The following is a 21880-nucleotide window of genomic DNA, read 5'->3' as shown; positions in this document are numbered from 1 at the left end:
ATTTTATCGTAGATTTGGAATAATTTTGAAGAAAGTGTCAAAGGAGGCAGTTGTTAATTTTAAGAATGAATAGTTTTTCTTTTGGCAGAAGGAAATGAGAAGGTATTCAAAATAAAGTCATGCCAAGTGGGAAGAATATGGCACTAAGGAAGGTAGAATGGAAGGAATGCCTTCATTAGGAATGAACGAGAGCACACCCATGTTCATTGCAGCATTATTCACAATAGTAGAAAGATAGAAACAACCTAAATGCCCAACAACAGAGGAGTGGATAAACCAATTATGGTACATACATACAATGGAATACTACGCAATTATAAAGAACAATGATGAATCTGTGAAACATCTCACAACATGGATGAATCTGGAGGGCATTATGCTGAGCAGAATAAGCCAGTCACAAAAGGACAAATACTGTATGATACCATTATTATAAAAACCCAAGAAAAGGTTTGACACCGAAAAAAACATTCTTTAATGGTTATGAGGGACAGGACAGAAGAGGGGCAAATCACTAATTAGATAGTAGACAAGTGTCAACTTTGGTGAAGGGAAAGACAACACACAAAACAGGGGAAGTCAGCACAACTTGACCAAGGCAAAGTCATAGAAGTTTTCTAGATACATTCAAACACCTTAAGGGACCGAGTTGCTAGGTCTAAGGGCTGGGAAACATAGCCTTAGGGGACATCTAGGTCAATTAGCATAACACAGTTCATAAAGAAAATGTTCTACATCCTACTTTGGTGAGTAGTGTCTGGATTCTAAAAAGCTTGCGGGCAGCAATCTAAGACACATTTTTTGGTCCCATCCGGTCCGGAGCAAAGGAAAATGAAGAAAGCCAAAGACTCAAGGAAATTATTAGCCCAAACAGGCACATGAACCAGAGCCTCCATCAGCCTGAACCCAGAACTACATGGTGACTGGCTACCACCACTGACCACTGTGGCAGGGATCACAATAGAGGGTCCCGGATGGAGGGGAAGAAAATTGTAGAACAAAGTTAAAATTCACAGAAAAGACCAGACTTATTGGTCTTACAGAGACTGGAGGAGTCCCAGAGACTATGGCTCCTGGACACCCTGCTAACTCAGAACTGAAGCTACTTCCGAAGCCCAGTTTTCGAACAAAGATTAGACAAGACTATAAAACAAACAGTAACACATATGAGGAATGTGCTTCATAGTTAAATCGAATATACAAGACCAAATGGGCAACTCCTGCCCAAAAGTGAGTCGAGAAGGCAGGAAGGGACAGGAAAACTGGACAAATGGACACGGGGGACCCAGGGTAGAAGAGGGGAGAGTGCTGTCACATTGCAGAGATTGCAAACCACATCACAAAACAATACGTGTATGAATTTTTGAATGAGAAACTAACTTGAGGTGTAAACTTTACCTAATGCAAAGTAAAAAAACAAACAAAAAAAAGAATGAGGGCCAGCTCTGGGCTAGAAATCAACATTTCATGGGGACAGCACAGCATAAGAAGGGTAAAACATAAAATAAGGCATCTAAAGTGTGCACGGGTCCTGGATGGCACAAACAGCTTGCTCTCGGCTACTTTACTTGGCAAAGCAGAAGGCCATTGAAAAAAAGGAAGACCCTCAATGAGATAGACTGGCTACAGCAATGGGCTCAAACAAAGCAACGATTGTGAGGATGGCACAGGACCAGGCAGTGTTTCATTCTGTTGTATATGGGGTCGCTATGAGTTGGAACTGACTCAATGGCACCTATCAGCATAGCAACACTAACCAAAAGGTTGGTGACACGATTCATCCAGCAGCACCATGGAAAAAAGGTCTGGCAACTACTACTCTACAATTACAGCCATTGAAAACCCTATGGAACAGTTCTACTCTGACACACATGAGGTTGCCATGAACTAGAATCGACTCCATGGCAACAGGTTTTGTTTTTGGTAAAGGATGCGCATCCGAGGAAATAGAGGGGGACAATGAAAGAGCAATCTTGGCAAAGCTTCCCCAGAATGAGAACAAATTACACATTCTTTCCTGAAAATGAAGAACACTCAATGACCATTAAAAACAAAACCAAACCTGTTGCCATTGAGTTGATTCTGACTTATAGGGACCCTATAGAACAGAGCAGAACTGCCCTATAGGGTTTTGAAGGAGCAGTTGGTGAATCCAAACTGCCTACCTTTTGGTTAACAGCTGAGCTCTTAACCACTATGCCACCAGGGCTTCCAATGACCATTAGCTATAGATTTAAAAAAATCTTATCTGTGCTATTTGTTGTTATTTGAGTGGGAGGTGAGACAGTAGAGATTTCCTGAGCTGAGAGGATATGAAGCAAGGGAGTAAAATATATGCTAGCCAAATTGATTGTGATTTTTAAGTCCCTGAAATTCTGGGTTTATAGGACTTAAGAAGAATCATAGATGTTGGCTAAAAAGTGAGGATTGCATATTACCACTTTGGGTCTCCAGAACATCCTGATGGTTTTCAGTTGTCAAGTGTAATGTCTGCCCCTTACCACCTATTATTTAACATCATTCATACTCTAGAAAAGTGAGTCATTTGGTTACTGGTGCAATTTAGCTTCCTGAGCTGGGTGTTTGAATACAGAAAATTTCATGTATATACTCACATGGGCTCCACAAATAACTAAAGATGAAAGGTACATTCAGTCAGTACTATCTATGCCTATGTTTTGGGCATTCTCTGTTCTGTTGAAACTGTTCGAGTCAGTGATCCAGCGGACCCTGAATGTGTAGGCTTCCAGAAGTAGGACAGCATAGCTTCCCAGGTGGTATGACAGGTGCTTAGTTTGGAGTTTCCCCACCCCCCGACCCCCCGCTTCACCAGATGTACAGTTGGTTTTGTATGTGCTCAACTCTCATAGCTTAAGTAGCTGGATTTGAAATGAAAATATTTTGTTACACTTTGCTTTTCATTTATTTACAAACATTTACCTTGTGCATGCTGTTGTTGTTGTCATTTGCCCCCAAATTGGTTCTGACTCACAGGGACCCTATGTACAACAAAAGAGAATACTCCCAGGTCTTGTACCATCTTCACAATTGTTGCTATGTATGAGCACATTGTTGCAGCCACTGTGTCAGCCCATCTCATTGAGGGGCTTTCTCTTTTTTGCTAACACTCTGCTTTACCAAAAGTGATGTCCTTCTCCAGGGACTGATCCTTCCTGGTAACATGTCCAAAGTACATGAGACAAGGTCTTAACCATCCTCGCTTCTAAGGAGCATTCTGACTGTACTTCTTCCAAGACAGATTTGTTCGTTCTTCTTGCAGTCCATGATATATTCAGTATTCTTTGCCAACACCATAATTCAAAGAAATCAACTCTTCTCTGGTCTTCCTTATTCATTGTCCAGCTTTTGCATCCATATGAACAATGAATAAGGAAGACCGAAGAAGAATTGATGCACCACCCACCTCCGTCCTCAGAATCCTGTGTCATAGGCCAGCCTAATGACGTACCCAGAGTCCTCCCAGGGCACCATGAAAGGCAAAGGCCAGAGGGAAAGAGAACAGGTACAGGGCTTCAAGTTCAGCCTTATACGGCACTTAAATAACACCGGAACTACAGGCCTCGAAGTGCTGGGAGACTCACAGCAGAGGGGCTGTGTGCTGTTATTCTCGATGCCACAAAGGTTATTTATAAGATATTTCTAAGACTCTGTAGACCACTGCAATTATAGTCAACAAACTTTTGTGTTTCTAAATGCGGTGTACTTCAGTTAAGCCGTCTAACTTTAAAGAATGTACTAGTCCTGTATTGCAGACAGGATGGATGGAAGTCCTAAAAGTCCTCTTTTCATGGAGTTGTGTCATGACTATCAGAGGAGAAAGGAGACCTTTTTAGGTTTTTTGTTTTTGTTTTTTTGAGGGCCAAGAATTATCATTTCAAAAAGTAATCCATCCTTATTTAAAAAAAATGAAAATTTACATAATAGAGTGAAATAAAAATAAATTCTTCTTATCCACCCACCCTTAACTTATTCCTCAGAGGTTGTTGTTGTTAGTTGTTGAGTCAGCCCCCGACACCTGGTGACCCCATGCACAATGGAACAAAACACTGCCATCGTTTTCAGCATAACTGGTTGACTAATACAGGAAAGTAACATAAGTAAGAAAGGATACGAAAGGGTTGCTAGGTTGTTTGTGTTTCTTAGAATGCCATTGCCATTGCCCGTGATCGGTTGTGGATTGGAGAGTGTTCCCTTATGCCTGATTTTCTGCCGTAGATTTCTAGGCCTTTCTTCCTAGTCTGAATTGGCCTGGGAGCTCCACTGAAGCATGTCTGGCATCATAGTGACACACAATCCATTGCATTATGACACACTGATAGATGGGTGGTGACTGCACATGAGGTGTATTGACTGGGAATCAAACCCAGGTCTCCCACATGGGAGGCAAGAATTTGACCATTGAACAACCAATGCTTCACATTCCTCATAGTTAGCCATTGTTCATAATAGTTTTCATTTTCATACAAATGGAATCATACTTTGTTGTTTCTACAACATTCTTGATTCATGGTTTACGCCATTCCTTTTAATTGCTGCATTGTGTTCCATTGTGGAAATGCCACTTTATTCGTTTTTCTTTGGATAACCATTTTATTGCTGCAGTGGACATCCTTGTCTTCCATCACTAAGGCCAATGTTCATCTTTATGACTGACTGAGCTGATAATCTCTCAAGAGTGAAATGATATCTTTGACAGTTCATCCAAAAATTTCTCCCAAACAGTGTTGCTCACTGTCGTATCAACCAATCAGTAAATACGGTTAAGCACCTTTTGTAGGTGTAATGTTCCACCGGTAATCATTGGGAGAGGCTAATGGTGATAACTACCATATTTAAACAACTGCTTTATGCAAGATACTGCATCAGAAGTTTCGCTATGTTACCCTGCAGCAATCACCCGCAGGGTGCAGACTAAAGACCCAGAGGGTCTTGGGTAAGATGAAAGAGTTGGGGCTGGGATTTGAATCCCTGTGGACCTAACTCCGGAGGAGCCCTGGTAGCACACTGGAATTGAACCCAGGTCTCCCTCAGGGAAGATGAGAATTCTACCACTGAGTCCCACTGCAGTTCTGTAGAAAGTAGTAAAACATAAAGTAAGCATGTAGCGGAGGATTGATTAGCAATGGCATGAAGGCATAATCATGCAAGTTGTTTTTTGTTTGTTTTTACGGTAATAAGAATTATGCCAGGGTTACCAAATACAAGTCTTTTGACTGCTATGAGAAAAGATAGGAATGATAGAAGCCTAGAATGTTGGGTCAACTGCAAGGATCTTTAGAATTTGTCTAGTTCGTGATGAAGAGTAAAAATCAACCATACCGTCTGTCTGCTGTTGAGCACTTGCTTTATACCAGGCACTGTGTTAAGTGTTTGGCATAAAATCTGTTTGAATCCTCACAACTACCCTGCAAGGTAGGTAATATTATCCCCATTTTTAAGATGAGGAAACTGAAGCACAGGAAGATTAAGTAACTTTCTCAAGGTAATATTAGAATTTCAAGAGCTAATACTTAAATCTGTTCTCTGTAGAAGTAAATGCCTCCAGAAATTAGTGATTCTTGCTATACTTAAGTCCCGTGAGAGAATGGACTTTGAATTAAAAAGGATCCTTAGTATGCTGCTAAGTTTGCTTCTCAGGTTCCATGAATGAATATATTACCTGATAACATGAGGAGTGGTTTCTACAAAGATCTAATTAAAGACACTCTTTTTTTGGTTTTGTTTTCTCTTAAAGAAAAGCCTTTACCTGTAGATTAGGGGTTAATAGCATGATCTCTGAAGCTAAGCCACCAGATTTGAATCCCAGCCCTGCCACCCACATGGGATAATAGATGAACTAACTTAGGTGGTTTAATTGTTAAAATGAGATAATCACTTCAAAGCACTTACAAGAAGATCTGGAAAACAGTTAATGTTCAATACATATTAAAAAAAAAAAAACAACATATATTAGCTGTTACTATAACAAGCAAGTTCCTTTTAACTCACTATATAAATGAGACTAGTCTCTGGACAGTTTTATCATTTGGGGAGTGGGTCAAACAGGGCAAACCCAGAATAAAACTAAGGCAAGCATGGGACTTCACCATTCTGGAATTCCGTGGGACACTTGCCATTGGGTGAGTGTTTGCTTGCTATAAGAAGCCACTTGCACGAACCTGAGAGTGAGCACCTCCTTAAATTTTATACCCTAGTCCCCTCTGGAGCCCTGGTGGGGCAGTTGTTAAGAGCTTGGCTGCTAACTATACGGTTGGCAGTTTGAATCCACCAGCTGCTCCTTGGAAACCCTATGGCCCATCTAGTCCCAGCCCTGCCTAGCAGCCTCAAAACAGATCATTCCGTTAGAAAAGCCTCAGAATTATTCAGAGCTGCTTTCTCGTTTTTGCTTTAGGTGTCCAAATACAAAATCCCGAGTCCAAATTCTGAAACTCAAATCAAAGTCTTCTTTAGTTTGTCTGCTTCCATCTTTCTCTTTGACAGGCTACTGTTTCAAGAAATGACTTCCCAGCTCAGCACACCTGGATGGATGCTCTCAGCCCTGGGAGAGTGGAACTGTTCCCAGGTGGTTCCTTCTAAATACTTATTTTCCAGTGCAAGCATTGAAGAGCTAATCATGCTGCCAGAAGTGGAAATTTACAATAATGCCAAGTCATGCCTTGTCCCCTCAATCTTCTGGCTCTTTTTCTTTGTCACTCTGCCCAGTGATCTCTTCGACTCCATCTGACTTTGGTCACCTTTGCAGACAATTTACCCACTGCACCTTATATGAAATCAGTTTGTATTCTTTATTTCCTTTGACCTTTCTCCTTGGAGCTTTGAACAGATGTACTGTCCCCTGTCTCAAGTTCATCCAGATTTTCAGTTTTTTGGAGCTTTTGCACTTAGTTATATTTGTGTGGGTTTTATTCTTTTATTTTCTCATCACAAGGATCCTGGTGTCCGCAAGCAGTCTGGCACACCTAGAGTTGTAGGCTATCACCGGGTCTAGCCAAGCTTTCCTATGCACTCCAGCTTTGCATTTGATGCCCAATCACACTTAGGTGGGCCCATGATACATGGCCTTATGGTTGGCCTCACCTGGCCCTCAGCTGGTCACATCACCAAGAAACCAACAGCCCTGCTCACAATAAATACATTCAGAAGATACCAAAAGGGACTCTCTGAAGAAGACGGTCTCCAATTTTTCCCTGAAAGCAAAGCAAAGCAAAACAAGCATTGAATTTTGGAGGCAGTGCCAACATGGCACTAGAGACAGAAGCATCATGTCATCCCTCTGCAGCAAAGACCTGAAAAACTAAGTGAAACAAATGTCAATTCTAGAACCGTAAGCATCGAAGGAAGTAATAAAGAACTTGCTCAAGCCCTGAATGGAATAAGAAACTGACAGAGAACAGAGAACAAGAAGAGCTACGGAGTCAAGGTCCCCTACCAACTAATGATGCATGGATTCACCATCTTGGACTAAAGCCACCAAGGAATGTAGACAGGGAATATGAGAAGGCAACTTCACGGGGCTCCCAACAGGAGACAGAGCACCTGGTGACCAGGGATATACATTCCCCAGCACCCCCCCGCCCCCCGTCATCAGGATTGGAGGAAGGCTCATTGACAACCTGCATTATGCAGATGACACAAACTTGCTTGCTGAAAGTGAAGAGGACTTGGAGCACTTACTTACGAAGATCCCCAATCTTCAGCAGGGATTACACCTCAACATAAAGAAAACAAAAACCCTCACAGCTGGACCAATAAGCAACATCATGAAAAATGGAGAAAAGATTGAAGTTGTCAAGGATTTCATTTTACTTGGATCCACAATCAACACCCAAGGAAGCAGCAATCAAGAAAGCAAGAGATGCATTGCATTTGGCAAATCTGCAGCAAAAGATCTCTTTAAAGTGTTAAAAAAGCAAAGATATCACTTTAAAGATTAAAGAGTGCCTGACCCAAGCCCACGGTGTGTTCAATCGCTTTATACACATGTTGAAAGCTGGACAATGAATAAGGAAGACCAAAGAAGAATCAATACCTTTGAATTATGGTGTTGGCAAAGAGTATTGGGTATACCACAGACTGCCAGAAGAATGAACAAATCTGTCTTTGAAGAGGTACGGGCAGAGTGCTCATTAGAAGCAAGGATGGTGAGACTTGGTCTCACATACTTTGAAGATGTTACCAGGAAGGACCATCCCCTGGAGAAGGACAAAGGACATCATGCTTGGTAAAGTAGAGAGTCAGGAAAAAAGAGTAAGACCTTCAGCGAGATGGACTGACACAGTGGCTGCAACAATGGGCTCAAGCGTAACAAGGGTTGTGAGGATGCACTGAAACTGGCAGTGTTTTGTTCTGTTGTGCATGGGTCTCCATGAGTTGGAAATGACCCAACAGCACGTAAAAACAAGAAGAAGAAGCACAAGAAAAGATGTAAAAAAAATCTATCTTCCTGGCTATCGTGCACACAATAACCAATAACCAGAAAGATGGATCACTTTACCCAATAAGCAAGGTACACACAGGCTTACTTGCGCTTACTTACTAATCTGAAGTGCACAATATCACCTGTTTTTTTTTTTTTTTAATAACTTTTATTAAGCTTCAAGTGAACGTTTACAAATCCAATCAGTCTGTCACATATAAGTTTACATACATCTCACTCCCTTCTCCCACTTGCTCTCCCCCTCTTGAGTCAGCCCTTTCAGTCTCTCCTTTCTTGACAATTTTGCCGGCTTCCCTCTCTCTCTGTCCTCCCATCCCCCCTCCAGACAAGAGTTGCCAACACAATCTCAAGTGTCCACCTGATATAATTAGCTCAGTCTTCATCAGCATCTCTCTCCCACCCGCTGACCAGTCCCTTTCATGTCTGATGAGTTGTCTTCGGGGATGGTTCCTGTCCTGTGCCAACAGAAGGTCTGGGGAGCATGGCCGCCCGGATTCCTCCAGTCTCAGTCAGACCATTAAGTTTGGTCTTTTTATGAGAATTTGGGGTCTGTATCCCACTGATCTCCGGCTCCCTCAGGGGTCCTCTGCTGTGCTCCCTGTCAGGGCAGTCATCGATTGTGGCCGGGCACCAACTAGTTCTTCTGGTCTCAGGATGATGTAGGTCTCTGGTTCATGTGGCCCTTTCTGTCTCTTGGGCTCTTAGTTGTCGTGTGGCCTTGGTGTTCTTCATTCTCCTTTGCTCCAGGTGGGTTGAGACCAATTGCTGCATCTTAGATGGCCGCTTGTTAGCGTTTAAGACCCCAGACGCCACATTTCAAACTGGGATGCAGAATGATTTCATAATAGAATTATTTTGCCAATTGACTTAGAAGTCCCCGCAAACCATGTTCCCCAGACCCCCGCGCTTGCTTCGCGGACCTTTGAAGCATTCATTTTATCCCGGAAACTTCTTTGCTTTTGGACCAGTCCAATTGAGCTGACCTTCCATGTATTGAGTGTTGTCTTTCCCTTCACCTAAAGCAGTTCTTACCTACTGATTAATCAATAAAAAACCCTCTCCCTCCCTCCCTCCCTCCCCTCCTCGTAACCACAAAAGTATGTGTTCTTCTCGGTTTTTACTATTTCTCAAGATCTTATAATAGTGGTCTTATACAATATTTGTCCTTTTGCCTCTGACTAATTTCGCTCAGCATAATGCCTTCCAGGTTCCTCCATGTTATGAAATGTTTCACAGATTCGTCACTGTTCTTTATCGATGCGTAGTATTCCATTGTGTGAATATACCACAATTTATTTACCCATTCACCTGTTGATGGACACCTTGGTTGCTTCCAACTTTTTGCTATTGTAAACAGAGCTGCAATAAACATGGGTGTGCATATATCTGTTTGTATGAAGGCTCTTGTATCTCTAGGGTATATTCCTAGGAGTGGGATTTCTGGGTTGTATGGTAGTTCTATTTCTAACTGTTTAAGATAACTCCAGATAGATTTCCAAAGTGGTTGTACCATTTTACATTCCCACCAGCAGTGTATGAGAGTTCCAATCTCTCCGCAGCCTCTCCAACATTTATTATTTTGTGTTTTTTGGATTAATGCCAGCCTTGTTGGTGTGAGATGGAATCTCATCGTAGTTTTAATTTGCATTTCTCTAATGGCTAATGATCGAGAGCATTTTCTCATGTATCTGTTGGCTGCCTGAATATCTTCTTTAGTGAAATGTGTGTTCATATCCTTTGCCCACTTCTTGATTGGGTTGTTTGTCTTTTTCTGGTTGAGTTTTGACAGAATCATATAGATTTTAGAGATCAGGCTCTGGTCGGAGATGTCATAGCTGAAAATTCTTTCCCAATCTGTAGGTGGTCTTTTTACTCTTTTGGAGAAGTCTTTAGATGAGCATAGGTGTTTGATTTTTAGGAGCTCCCAGTTATCGGGTTTCTCTTCATCATTTTTGGTAATGTTTTGTATTCTGTTTATGCCTTGTATTAGGGTCCTAACATTGTCCGTATTTTTTCTTCCATGATCTTTATCGTTTTAGTCTTTATGTTTAGGTCTTTGATCCACTTGGAGTTAGTTTTTGTGCATGGTGTGAGGTATGGGTCCTGTTTCATTTTTTTGCAAATGGATATCCAGTTATGCCAGCACCATTTGTTAAAAAGGCTATCTTTTCCCCAGTTAATTGACACTGGTCCTTTGTCAAATATCAGCTGCTCATACGTGGATGGATCTATGTCTGGGTTCTCAATTCTGTTCCATTGGTCTATGTGTCTGTTGTTGTACCAATACCAGGCTGTTTTGACTACTGTGGCTGTATAGTAGGTTCTGAAGTCAGGTAAGGTGAGGCCTCCCACTTTCTTCTTCTTTTTCAGTAGTGCTTTGCTTATCCGGGGCTTCTTTCCCTTCCATATGAAATTGGTGATTTGTTTCTCTATCCCCTTAAAATATGACATTGGAATTTGGATCGGAAGTGCGTTAAATGTATAGATGGCTTTTGGTAGAATAGACATTTTTACTATGTTAAGTCTTCCTATCCATGAGCAGGGTATGTTTTTCCACTTAAGCATGTCCTTTTGAATTTCTTGTAGTAGAGCTTTGTAGTTTTCTTTGTATAGGTCTTTTACATCCTTGGTAAGATTTATTCCTAAGTATCTTATCTTCTTGGGGGCTACTGTGAATGGTATTGATTTGGTTATTTCCTCTTCGGTGATCTTTTTGTTGATGTAGAGGAATCCAAGTGATTTTTGTATGTTTATTTTATAACCTGAGACTCTGCCAAACTCTTCTATTAGTTTCAGTAGTTTTCTGGAGGATTCCTTAGGGTTTTCTGTGTATATAATCATGTCATCTGCAAATAGTGATAACTTTACTTCTTCCTTGCCAATCCGGATACCTTTTATTTCTTTGTCTAGCCTAATTGCCCTGGCTAAGACTTCCAGCACGCTGTTGAATAAGAGCGGTGATAAAGGGCATCCTTGTCTGGTTCCCGTTCTCAAAGGAAATGCTTTCAGGTTCTCTCCATTTAGAGTGATATTGGCTGTTGGCTTTGCATAGATGCCCTTTATTATGTTGAGGAATTTTCCTTCAATTCCTATTTTGGTAAGAGTTTTTATCATGAATGGGTGTTGGACTTTGTCAAATGCCTTTTCTGCATCAATTGATAAGATCATGTGGTTTTTGTCTTTTGTTTTATTTATGTGATGGATTACATTAATGGTTTTTCTGATATTAAACCAGCCTTGCATACCTGGTATAAATCCCACTTGATCAGGGTGAATTATTTTTTTGATGTGTTGTTGGATTCTATTGGCCAGAATTTTGTTGAGGATTTTTGCATCAATGTTCATGAGGGATATAGGTCTATAATTTTCTTTTTTTGTAATGTCTTTACCTGGTTTTGGTATCAGGGAGATGGTGGCTTCATAGAATGAGTTGGGTAGTATTCCGTCATTTTCTATGCTTTGGAATACCTTTAGTAGTAGCGGTGTTAACTCTTCTCTGAAAGTTTGGTAGAACTCTGCAGTGAAGCCGTCCGGGCCAGGGCTTTTTTTGGTTGGGAGTTTTTTGATTACAGTTTCAATCTCTTTTTTTGTTATGGGTCTATTTAGTTGTTCTACTTCTGAATGTGTTAGTTTAGGTAGGTAGTGTTTTTCCAGGAATTCATCCATTTCTTCTAGGTTTTCAAATTTGTTAGAGTACAATTTTTCATAATAATCTGAAATGATTCTTTTAATTTCATTTGGTTCTGTTGTGATGTGGTCCTTCTCATTTCTTATTCGGGTTATTTGTTTCCTTTCCTGTATTTCTTTAGTCCGTCTAGCCAATGGTTTATCAATTTTGTTAATTTTTTCAAAGAACCAGCTTTTGGCTTTGTTAATTCTTTCAATTGTTTTTCTGTTCTCTAATTCATTTAGTTCAGCTCTCATTTTTATTATTTGTTTTCTTCTGGTGCCTGATGGATTCTTTTGTTGCTCACTTTCTATTTGTTCAAGTTGTAGGGACAGTTCTCTGATTTTGGCTCTTTCTTCTTTTTGTATGTGTGCATTTATTGATATAAATTGGCCTCTGAGCACTGCTTTTGCTGTGTCCCAGAGGTTTTGATAGGAAGTATTTTCATTCTCGTTGCTTTCTATGAATTTCCTTATTCCCTCCTTGATGTCTTCTATAACCCAGTCTTTTTTCAGGAGGGTATTGTTCATTTTCCAAGTATTTGATTTCTTTTCCCTAGTTTTTCTGTTATTGATCTCTAGTTTTATTGCCTTGTGGTCTGAGAAGATGCTCTGTAATATTTCGATGTTTTGGACTCTGCAAAGGTTTGTTTTATGACCTAATATGTGGTCTATTCTAGACAATGTTCCATGTGCGCTAGAAGAAAAAGTATATTTTGCAGCAGTTGGGTGGAGAGTTCTGTATAAGTCAATGAGGTCAAGTTGGTTGATTGTTGTAATTAGATCTTCCGTGTCTCTATTGAGCTTCTTACTGGATGTCCTGTCCTTCTCCGAAAGTGGTGTGTTGAAGTCTCCTACTATAATTGTGGAGGTATCTATCTCGCTTTTCAGTTCTGTTAAAATTTGATTTATGTATCTTGCAGCCCTGTCATTGGGTGCATAAATATTTAATATGGTTATGTCTTCCTGATCAATTGTCCCTTTTATCATTATATAGTGTCCTTCTTTATCCTTTATGGTGGATTTAAGTCTAAAGTCTATTTTGTCAGAAATTAATATTGCTACTCCTCTTCTTTTTTGCTTATTGTTTGCTTGATATACTTTTTTCCATCCTTTGAGTTTTAGTTTGTTTGTGTCTCTAAGTCTAAGGTGTGTCTCTTGTAGGCAGCATATAGATGGATCGTGTTTCTTTATCCAGTCTGTGACTCTCTGTCTCTTTATTGGTGCATTTAGTCCATTCACATTCAGGGTAATTATAGATAAATAAGTTTTTAGTGTTGTCATTTTGATGCCTTTTTATGTGTGTGGTTGACAATTTCATTTTTCCACATACTTTTTTGTGCTGAGGCGTTTTTCTTAGTAAATTGTGAGATCCTCATTTTCATAGTGCTTGAATTTATGTTAGTTGAGTCGTTACGTTTTTCTTGGTTTTTATCTTGAGTTATAGAGTTGTTATACCTTTTTGTGGTTACCTTATTATTTACCCCTATTTTTCTAAGTAAAAACCTAACTTGTATTGTTCTATATCGCCTTGTATCACTCTCCATATGGCAGTTCAATGCCTCCTGTATTTAGTCCCTCTTTTTGATTATTGTGATCTTTTACATATTGACTTCCATGATTCCCTGTTATGTGTATTTTTTTTTAATTAATCTTAATTTGTTTGTTTTTGTGATTTCCCTATTTGAGTTGATATCAGGATGTTCTGTTTTGTGTCCTTGTGTTGTGCTGATATCTGATATTATTGGTTCTCTGACCAAACAATATCCTTTAGTATTTCTTGTAGCTTTGGTTTGGTTTTTGCAAATTCTCTAAACTTGTGTTTGTCTGTAAATATCTTAATTACGCCTTCATATTTCAGAGAGAGTTTTGCTGGATATATGATCCTTGGCTGGCAGTTTTTCTCCTTCAGTGTTCTGTATATGTCGTCCCATTCCCTTCTTGCCTGCATGGTTTCTGCTGAGTAGTCAGAACATATTCTTATTGATTCTCCCTTGAAGGAAACCTTTCTTTTCTCCCTGGCTGCTTTTAAAATTTTCTGTTTATCTTTGGTTTTGGCAAGTTTGATGATAATATGTCTTGGTGTTTTTCTTTTTGGATCCATCTTAAATGGGGTTCGATGAGCATCTTGGATAGATATCCTTTCGTCTTTCATGATGTCAGGGAAGTTTTCTGTCAGGAGTTCTTCAACTATTTTCTCTGTGTTTTCTGTCCCCCCTCCCTGTTCTGGGACTCCAATCACCCACAGGTTATCCTTCTTGATAGAGTCCCACATAATTCTTAGGGTTTCTTCATTTTTTTTAATTCTTTTATCTGATTTTTTTTCAGCTATGTTGGTGTTGATTCCCTGGTCCTCCAGATGTCCCAGTCTGCATTCTAATTGTTCGAGTCTGCTCCTCTGACTTCCTAGTGCGTTGTCTAATTCTGTTATTTTATTGTTAATCTTTTGGATTTCTACATGTTGTCTCTCTATGGATTCTTGCAACTTATTAATTTTTCCACTATGTTCTTGAATAATCTTTTTGAGTTCTTCAACAGTTTTATCAGTGTGTTCCTTGGCTTTTTCTGCAGTTATCCTAATTTCATTTGTGATATCATTAAGCATTCTGTAAATTAGTTTTTTATATTCTGTATCTGATAATTCCAAGATTGTATCTTCATTTGGGAAAGATTTTGATTCTTTTGTTTGGGGGGTTGGAGAAGCTGTCATGGTCTGCTTCTTTAAGTGGTTTGATATGGATTGTTGTCTCCGAGCCATCACTGGGAAACTAGTTTTTCCAGAAAATCCACTAAAAAAAAATGCAGTCAGATCCCTATCAGAGTTCTCCCTCTGGCTCAGGCTATTCAGATGTTAATGAAGCCGCCTGGGGAGGGTGGGGGAGGGAACAGAGAGATAGGAGAGTAGCACCTCAGAATATAGCCAGAGTTGCTTGTCTTGCTTGGAATGACTATTATATCTGAGATTCCCGCGGGCGCCTCGCCTATGTGTGCTGGCTGTGTGGAGATTGCCCCCGGGGGGTCTGGCCCGCTGGAGTCACGGTCAGATCCTCCGCTTCCAGCCCCACGCCCAGCGTCAAGGCTCCCCTACTGGGACGGTGCACTCTCGACTCCAAAATCAGTCGCTGCCTCCTGGGGACTTCTCGTCCCTCCAGCCGCGTGGCAGTGCCGCCTCCAAGAACCAGTTGGGCCTTCTCCCGGGGTTAGTTCAGATGGGTAGAGCAGCTCCCCGTGCTTGTGCCGTGACCGAGTGTCCCAGCTGGGACGCTGTTCTCCCCGCTCCAATACCAGTCGCTGCCTCCCGGGGACTTCTCCTACCGGCTGAGTCCCACGCCGCCCGCGCGACCCGGCTGGTCCCCTTCCCGGGGTTAGTTCAGGGGGGTGGAGCAACTGTCCGTGTTTATGCCGTACCTGCGTCCAGTCCAAATCCCTGCGGGACGGTTCCCCGGCTCGGACGCTGCTCTTTCTGCTCCAAGACCAGTCACTGCCTCCCGGGGACTTCTACCGGCTGCGTCCCACGCCGCCCGCGGAACCGGCTGGTCCCCCTCCCGGGGTTAGTTCAGGGGCGTGGGGCAGCTCTCTGTGCTTGTGCCGTACCTGACTGGTATGCTGGCTCCAGGCTCTGGAAACAATCGCTGCTTCCCCGTATTAGTTCGTTCTCCGTCTCTAAATCTGTGTTTGTTGTTCAGGGTTCGTAGATTGTTATGTATGTGATCGATTCACTTGTTTTTCCGTGTCTTTGTTGTAAGAGGGATCCGAGGTAGCGTCTGCCTAGTCTGCCATCTTGGCTTCGCCCCCCTGTTTTTTTTTTTTCTTTTTACCACATCAAAGATGTGGTGAAACCTATCTAATTCACTGTAAAACTTTTTAACTGAAAAAAGAAAAATAGGCCTATGTTTCAGCATGTGTCATGGAAAGGTAAAAAATGGGATCACTAGGTTAAATGAAAATTGGAGGTCACAAATACAGAGGAATCAGGAGGAAAGGGTGCTGAGCTAAGAAGCTAACTTGCAAGGATTGTCTTTTTTTTTTCTTCTTCAGCACATCCTTGTGAACTCTACTGCCGACCCATAGACGGCCAGTTTTCCGAGAAAATGCTGGATGCTGTCATTGACGGTACCCCTTGCTTTGAAGGCGGCAACAGCAGAAATGTCTGTATTAATGGCATATGTAAGGTATTGGGTATGTTTCCTTAATCTACAACTTCATAAAATCGTGATTTTACTAATTCAGGAAGTCAGACATTCTGAGCTTTTGCTTCCGTGGCATTTCAGTAGCTTGAGCTAGTTTTTGTATGTAGTTTAGGAGACAAGCAGGCAAGACTTCGTGCTCATCAAAATCAGTTTTGGACTGAGTTTTGTCCTCTTACTGTGATCTTCATTTCTTGATTTGTTGATGTGCTCTAGGATATTATTTTAGGCATGAAGCAGGACATGAAGAATCAAATGAGGACTTACTAGGAAATGGCAATGCGGATTATTTCAGTGGTGTTAAATTATTTAGTGGTTACTTGCCAACCAACCACTACCAGTTGCCACTGAGTCAGTTCTGACTCATGGAGACCCCTTGTGTGTCTGAGTAGAACTCTGCTCCAGAGTTGGTTTCAATGGCTGGTCTTTCAGAAGTAGATCTCCAGGCCGTACTTCCGAGATACCTCTGAGTGGACCTGAAACTCCAACCTTTTGGTTAACAGCCAAGCACATTAACGGTTTGCACTACCTTGCGAACAAAGTAGTTCAATTTGAGGCAAAACTGAAACGAATAATGTCTTTTTGTATAGAGCTTTGCACAGAACACTTTTACGTTTAATTCTCCAGCAATTATCAACATGACCTTGATAAGGAACAGAGATGACAGGTCAGGTAATTAGAACCCAGGTCTTCTAATTTAAATGTAATTTTTCCAGATACGCCACACTGACTCCATTCATTTACTCAGTCTTTATATAAATTACTTAGATCTGATTTGCTAAGTATGTGTTAAAGCTTTTATGTGTAGGACCATTGAATAACTTCTTTCCATTGCTTGCATCTATTTTGTAAAGAACTGATGAACAAGTCTTGGGGCCTAATGCCCAAGCATAAATCTCAGTATAAAGAGGTGTGTTTAAACACAGTCAAAGGAAACTTGGGTTGTTGTTTTTGTTGTTAGATGCCACTGAGTCCGCTCCAACTCATAACGACTTTGTGTATAACAGACCAAAGTATTTTCTGGTCCTGCACCATTCTCACAATTGTTGCTATGCTTGTCACAGCCACTGTGTCAGTCCATCTCACTGAGGGTCTCCCTCTTTTTCACCGACCCTCTACTTTATCAAGTGTGACATCCTTCTCCAGCAATTGGTCCTTCCTGATGACAGGTCCAACGTAAGCAAGATGAAGTCTCATCATCCTAGCTTTTAAGGAGTATTCTGGCTGTACTTCTTCCAAGACAGATTTGTTCATTCTTCTGACAGTTCATGGCATATTCAGTATTCTTCACCAACACCACAATTCAAAGGCATCAATTCTTCTTCCATCTTCTTTTTTCATTGTCCACCTTTTGTATGCGTATGAGGCACCTTAGTTATCAAAGTGACTTATTTGCTTTTTAACACTTCAAAGAGGTCTTATGCAGCAGGATTTTTTTTAAATAAGGCTTTTCATTTTCATTATGTTCAGGTGTAATTCATACTGAAGGCTTTGGTCTTTGACCTTCATCTGTAAGCACTTCAAGTCATCTTCACTGTCAGCAAGCAAGTTGTATCATCTGCTTATCTCAGGCTGTTAATGAGTCTTTCTCCAATTCCAATGCCACATTCTTCTTCACGTAGCCCAGCTTCTCAGAAAACTGGGTAAATATACCTAATTAACTGTTAGTGAGGCATAATAGTTCAGCATTCAGGCTCTAAAATATGGCCCCAACACCATTATTTACTTGCTATATGATCCTGTGCATCTTTCTACAATTCAGTTTTCTTATGCTGTGGTTGTTGTTAGGTGCCATCAAGTCGGTTCTGACTCACAGTGATCCTTTGCATAACAGAACAGAATACTGCCCAGTCCTGCGCCATCCTCACAATTGTTGCTATGCTTGAGCCCGTTGTTGCAGCCACTGTGTCAATCCATCTCATTAAGGGTCTTCCTCTTTTTCACTGACCCTGTACTTTACTAAGCATGATGCCCTTCTCCAGGAACTGGTCCCTTCTGATAACACGTCCAAACTAACTGAGACCAAGTTTCGCTATCCTTGCCTCTAAGGAGCGTTCTGACTATACTTCTTCCAGGACAGATTTGTTTGTTCTTCTGGCAGTTCACGGTATATTCAATATTCTTTGCTTAAAACGTATTTTTTTTTTTTTTTTTTTGCTTAAAAATATATTGACGCCCTAACCCCTGCACTGGCGAATGTGACCTTGATTAAGGAAATGGGGTTTTTCTTTGCAGATACCGAGGAAGTCATACTGGATTCCAACTGTTCTACAGGGTTTCTGAGGCTGTCAATCTTTACAGGAGCAGACTGCCACGTCTTTCTACTGAGGAGCAGCTGGTGGGTTCAAACCACTAGCCTTTTGCTTAGCAGCTGAGCTCTTTAACCATAGTGCCACTAGGGCTCCATAGGCTTAATGACTAAGGCCTTCCCTAAGAGCCTTGATGCCATGGTCTATCACATCAGCTGTTCCCTTCCACTCTTAGACTCCCACCAGCCCTTTACCCCAGGTCCCTGGTTTGGGATCAGCTCAACCACCACTCTTTTTGATCTCATGACTAGCCTACTATACACTTCTTAAAATAAACATTTGCCTTTGTGTATTTTGCCACATAGGCAGGGCTATGCCCTCTCTCCCTTGTTTTAGGGGAAGTCCCTTCCTTGTCTCTTTCAGCTTCTAGTGGTCCCAGGTATTTCTTGGCACTCCTTGGCTTATAAGTAGGTCCTTACATGGTCTTTTCTCCCTGTGCGTTTGACTCTGTTCCTTGTCTATTCTTCTTTAAGAAGCCACTTAGAAGGGATTAAAATTTGACCCACCCTACTCCATTATGGGGAGCCCTGGTGGCACAGTGGTTAAGAGCTACAGCCACTAACCAAAAGGTTGGCAGTTCAAATCCACTAGCTGCTCCTTGGAAACTCTATGAACCACTTCTACTCTGTCCTGTAGGGTCACTATGAGTCAGAATCAACTCAAAGGCAACAGGTTTGGTTTGTTGTTTTTTTAACTCCACTATGGAGCCCTCTTGGAACTGGGGTTAAAGAGCTCGGCTGCTAAGTGAAAGGCCAGTGGTTTGAACCCACCAGCCACTCCTCAGGAGAAAGATGTGGCAATCTGCTCTGGTAAAGATTTACAACCTCAGAAACCCCTACTGTGTCCTATAGGATCGCTATGAGTTGGAATCTAGTATGACTTCCTTAATATCTGCAAAGAAAAACCCCATTTCCTTAATCAAGGTCACATTTGCCAGTGCAGGGGTTAGGACTTCAACATATTTTTTAGGAGGGACACAATTCAATCCATAATAGCCATCCAGGAGCAGATGGTGAGCAGTTTGGTTAGAAACCCTGGCAAGGATCCAGGCAGAGGGCTACGGGCCTTCAGCCCATCAGTTTTCTCAAAGCATAGTGTACAGGTTGCTGTGTGGATGCCTGATCCACTAGCAAAGTTTGAGGGAAGGTCCCCTGGAGGAGATGTACCCTTAGTGGACTTCAAGGTCCAGTATAAACTAACTGTGGGAATGGTGGTGAACTTCTACCTAAATCCACATGTAAAAGGCACAGAGAGATAAGAAGCATGGTGTGCCTGTGGAAAATACAAGAGATGTGGTAGGGTATGTGGATGTCATGCTATGGAGGTTGGACTCTCCTCCAGGGTCTGGAGGAGAATCTTTCCTTGATTATTCCTAGCTTCTGGTCATGTCGGCCCTCCTTAGCATTCCTTAGCTTGTACTTGCATCACTCCAATTTCTGCCTCTGCTTTCACACAGCCATCTTTCCTCTGTGTGTGTCTCTGTCTCTAAATCTCTCTTTATAAGACCACCAGTCATTGGATTTAGGGTCCACCCTAATCCAGGATGACTTCATCTTAACTTGCTTACATCTGCAAAAACCCTATTTCCGAATAAGTTCATGTTCACAGGTACTAGGAGTTAGGACTTCAACGTATCTTTTGGGCGGGCACAATTCAACCCAAAATAAATTCCTACCTTGAAAAGTTATGGTGAGGAAAGACTTATGCTACTGACCCATTGCTAAATGGCAATATCCTTTCCTGTTCTTTTCAACTAAATATAGCTCTGCTCTAACTGTTTCAAACTTTAAAGCTTCATTGGGAATGAATCTCTTCTTAGGAGCAGGAACCCTCCCCACCCCCTCCCACCCCCTGCCCAGTCTCTACTTTTGCCAAAAGACTTTAGAAAGAAATGATGGCATTTCACATGAATTCGGTCATGGTGCCAATTGGTATTTCAGTTCTTAGTCATTGAGAATTTGCAAAGTAGAACAATGTTCACTCATAAGCAAAAAACAAGAATTGGTAAGAATATATATTACTTATTCACTGACACAAAGCTAAATGCCTGGTGAAAGGCTGGACCTTTATTTCTCCAAGTAGAACTCAAGATAGTATGCTCTTCATAGTCAAAATGCAGGGCAGTGAACTGATAATGCTGTGGGAAATAAAGGTGGTTTTCTTTTTTTCAAAAGCACTGCCCATTGGAGTGGCTGCCTGGATTCCTAACAGCTGCATCAGAGAATAGCCACATTGGAGTCATTTTCCACAGTTGGTAGCAGTAGTAGAGCCACCTCTGATTCTGCCGAAGGCAGAGAGACCCTATCGTTATGTGCCTTGTTCCCAGAGCACTTGGTGTGAAAGAAGAGAGTAAAGTCTGTTGATTTTCTCCTGAGAGGCCTTTAAGTTTTATGTGCGATGAGAAAGCCTGGTTTTTGCCTTCATGTTGTTGTTGGCTGCTGTCCAGTTCACTCCCAACTCATGGTGACCCCAGGCACAGCAGAACAAAACACTTCCGGTCATGATTTGTTGCAGATCGAACAATTGTGATGCATAGGGTTATCACTGGCTGATTTTCAGAATAAGATCACCAGGCCTTTCTTCCTAATAGCCTTATTCAGGAAGCTCCACTGAAACCTGTTCAGCATCATAGCAACACACAAGCCTCCACTAACGGATGAGTAGTGGCTGCACGTGAGGTGCGTTGGCCAGGAATCGAACCTGGGTCTCCCAAGTGGAAGGCAAGAATTCTACCACTGAACTACCGCTGCCCTCACCCCCATGCCTTCATAAAGCTTGTGTTGTATACTTCATTCAGCTTTGACTGTCCTGGGAGCAGCTGACAGAAGAAGCAAATTGGTTGAGGTCTCCACTGGAACCCATTTACTGTGTTATGACTTGGGGACATATGTGTGTGTCTCCTCCCACCCACCCCAACCCCACCCCAGTTATGCAGGCAAATATTGGTAGAGAAACATGACCACCCTCTCAAGAAAACAAACAAACTTAGGCTTAAGGTGTTTGCTTTTCTGGCTTCCTTTCCTTTATTCTTCACATGTTTTTATCTCTCCCCACTTGGTAGAGATTAAAGAAAACACTTTAAAATTAATATGAATCCTTCTCAGAGTAAGTTTCCCTGGCTCATTTCAAACCTGTGAAGGCATGAAGGTCACTGGGAATATGATTTATAAAGGTTAGCTTATTAGAGATGCTCAGGCTTGACATAAACATATTAATTTTGAAGATTTGGCATTTTCCTCATAACCACTGAAGACACATCT

At 41.5% G+C, this 21880-nt stretch overlaps 1 protein-coding gene across 1 annotated transcript in view; it reads left to right on the top strand.

Annotated features, from left to right (window-relative positions):
• ADAMTS12 (ADAM metallopeptidase with thrombospondin type 1 motif 12) overlaps nt 1-21880 on the top strand; it is a 451387-nt gene that overhangs the window by 315241 nt on the left and 114266 nt on the right. The window contains exon 13 of the mRNA XM_064271103.1: nt 16163-16296. Within this exon, the coding sequence (XP_064127173.1) occupies nt 16163-16296 (134 nt within the window). The remainder of the gene's footprint in view (nt 1-16162; nt 16297-21880) is intronic.

Source organism: Loxodonta africana, chromosome 2 (assembly GCF_030014295.1).
Source record: "Loxodonta africana isolate mLoxAfr1 chromosome 2, mLoxAfr1.hap2, whole genome shotgun sequence".
Classification (NCBI taxonomy): Eukaryota; Metazoa; Chordata; class Mammalia; order Proboscidea; family Elephantidae; genus Loxodonta; species Loxodonta africana.
The sequence above is the reverse complement of the archived record's forward strand: the minus strand, read 5'-3'. Positions and strand labels throughout refer to the sequence as shown.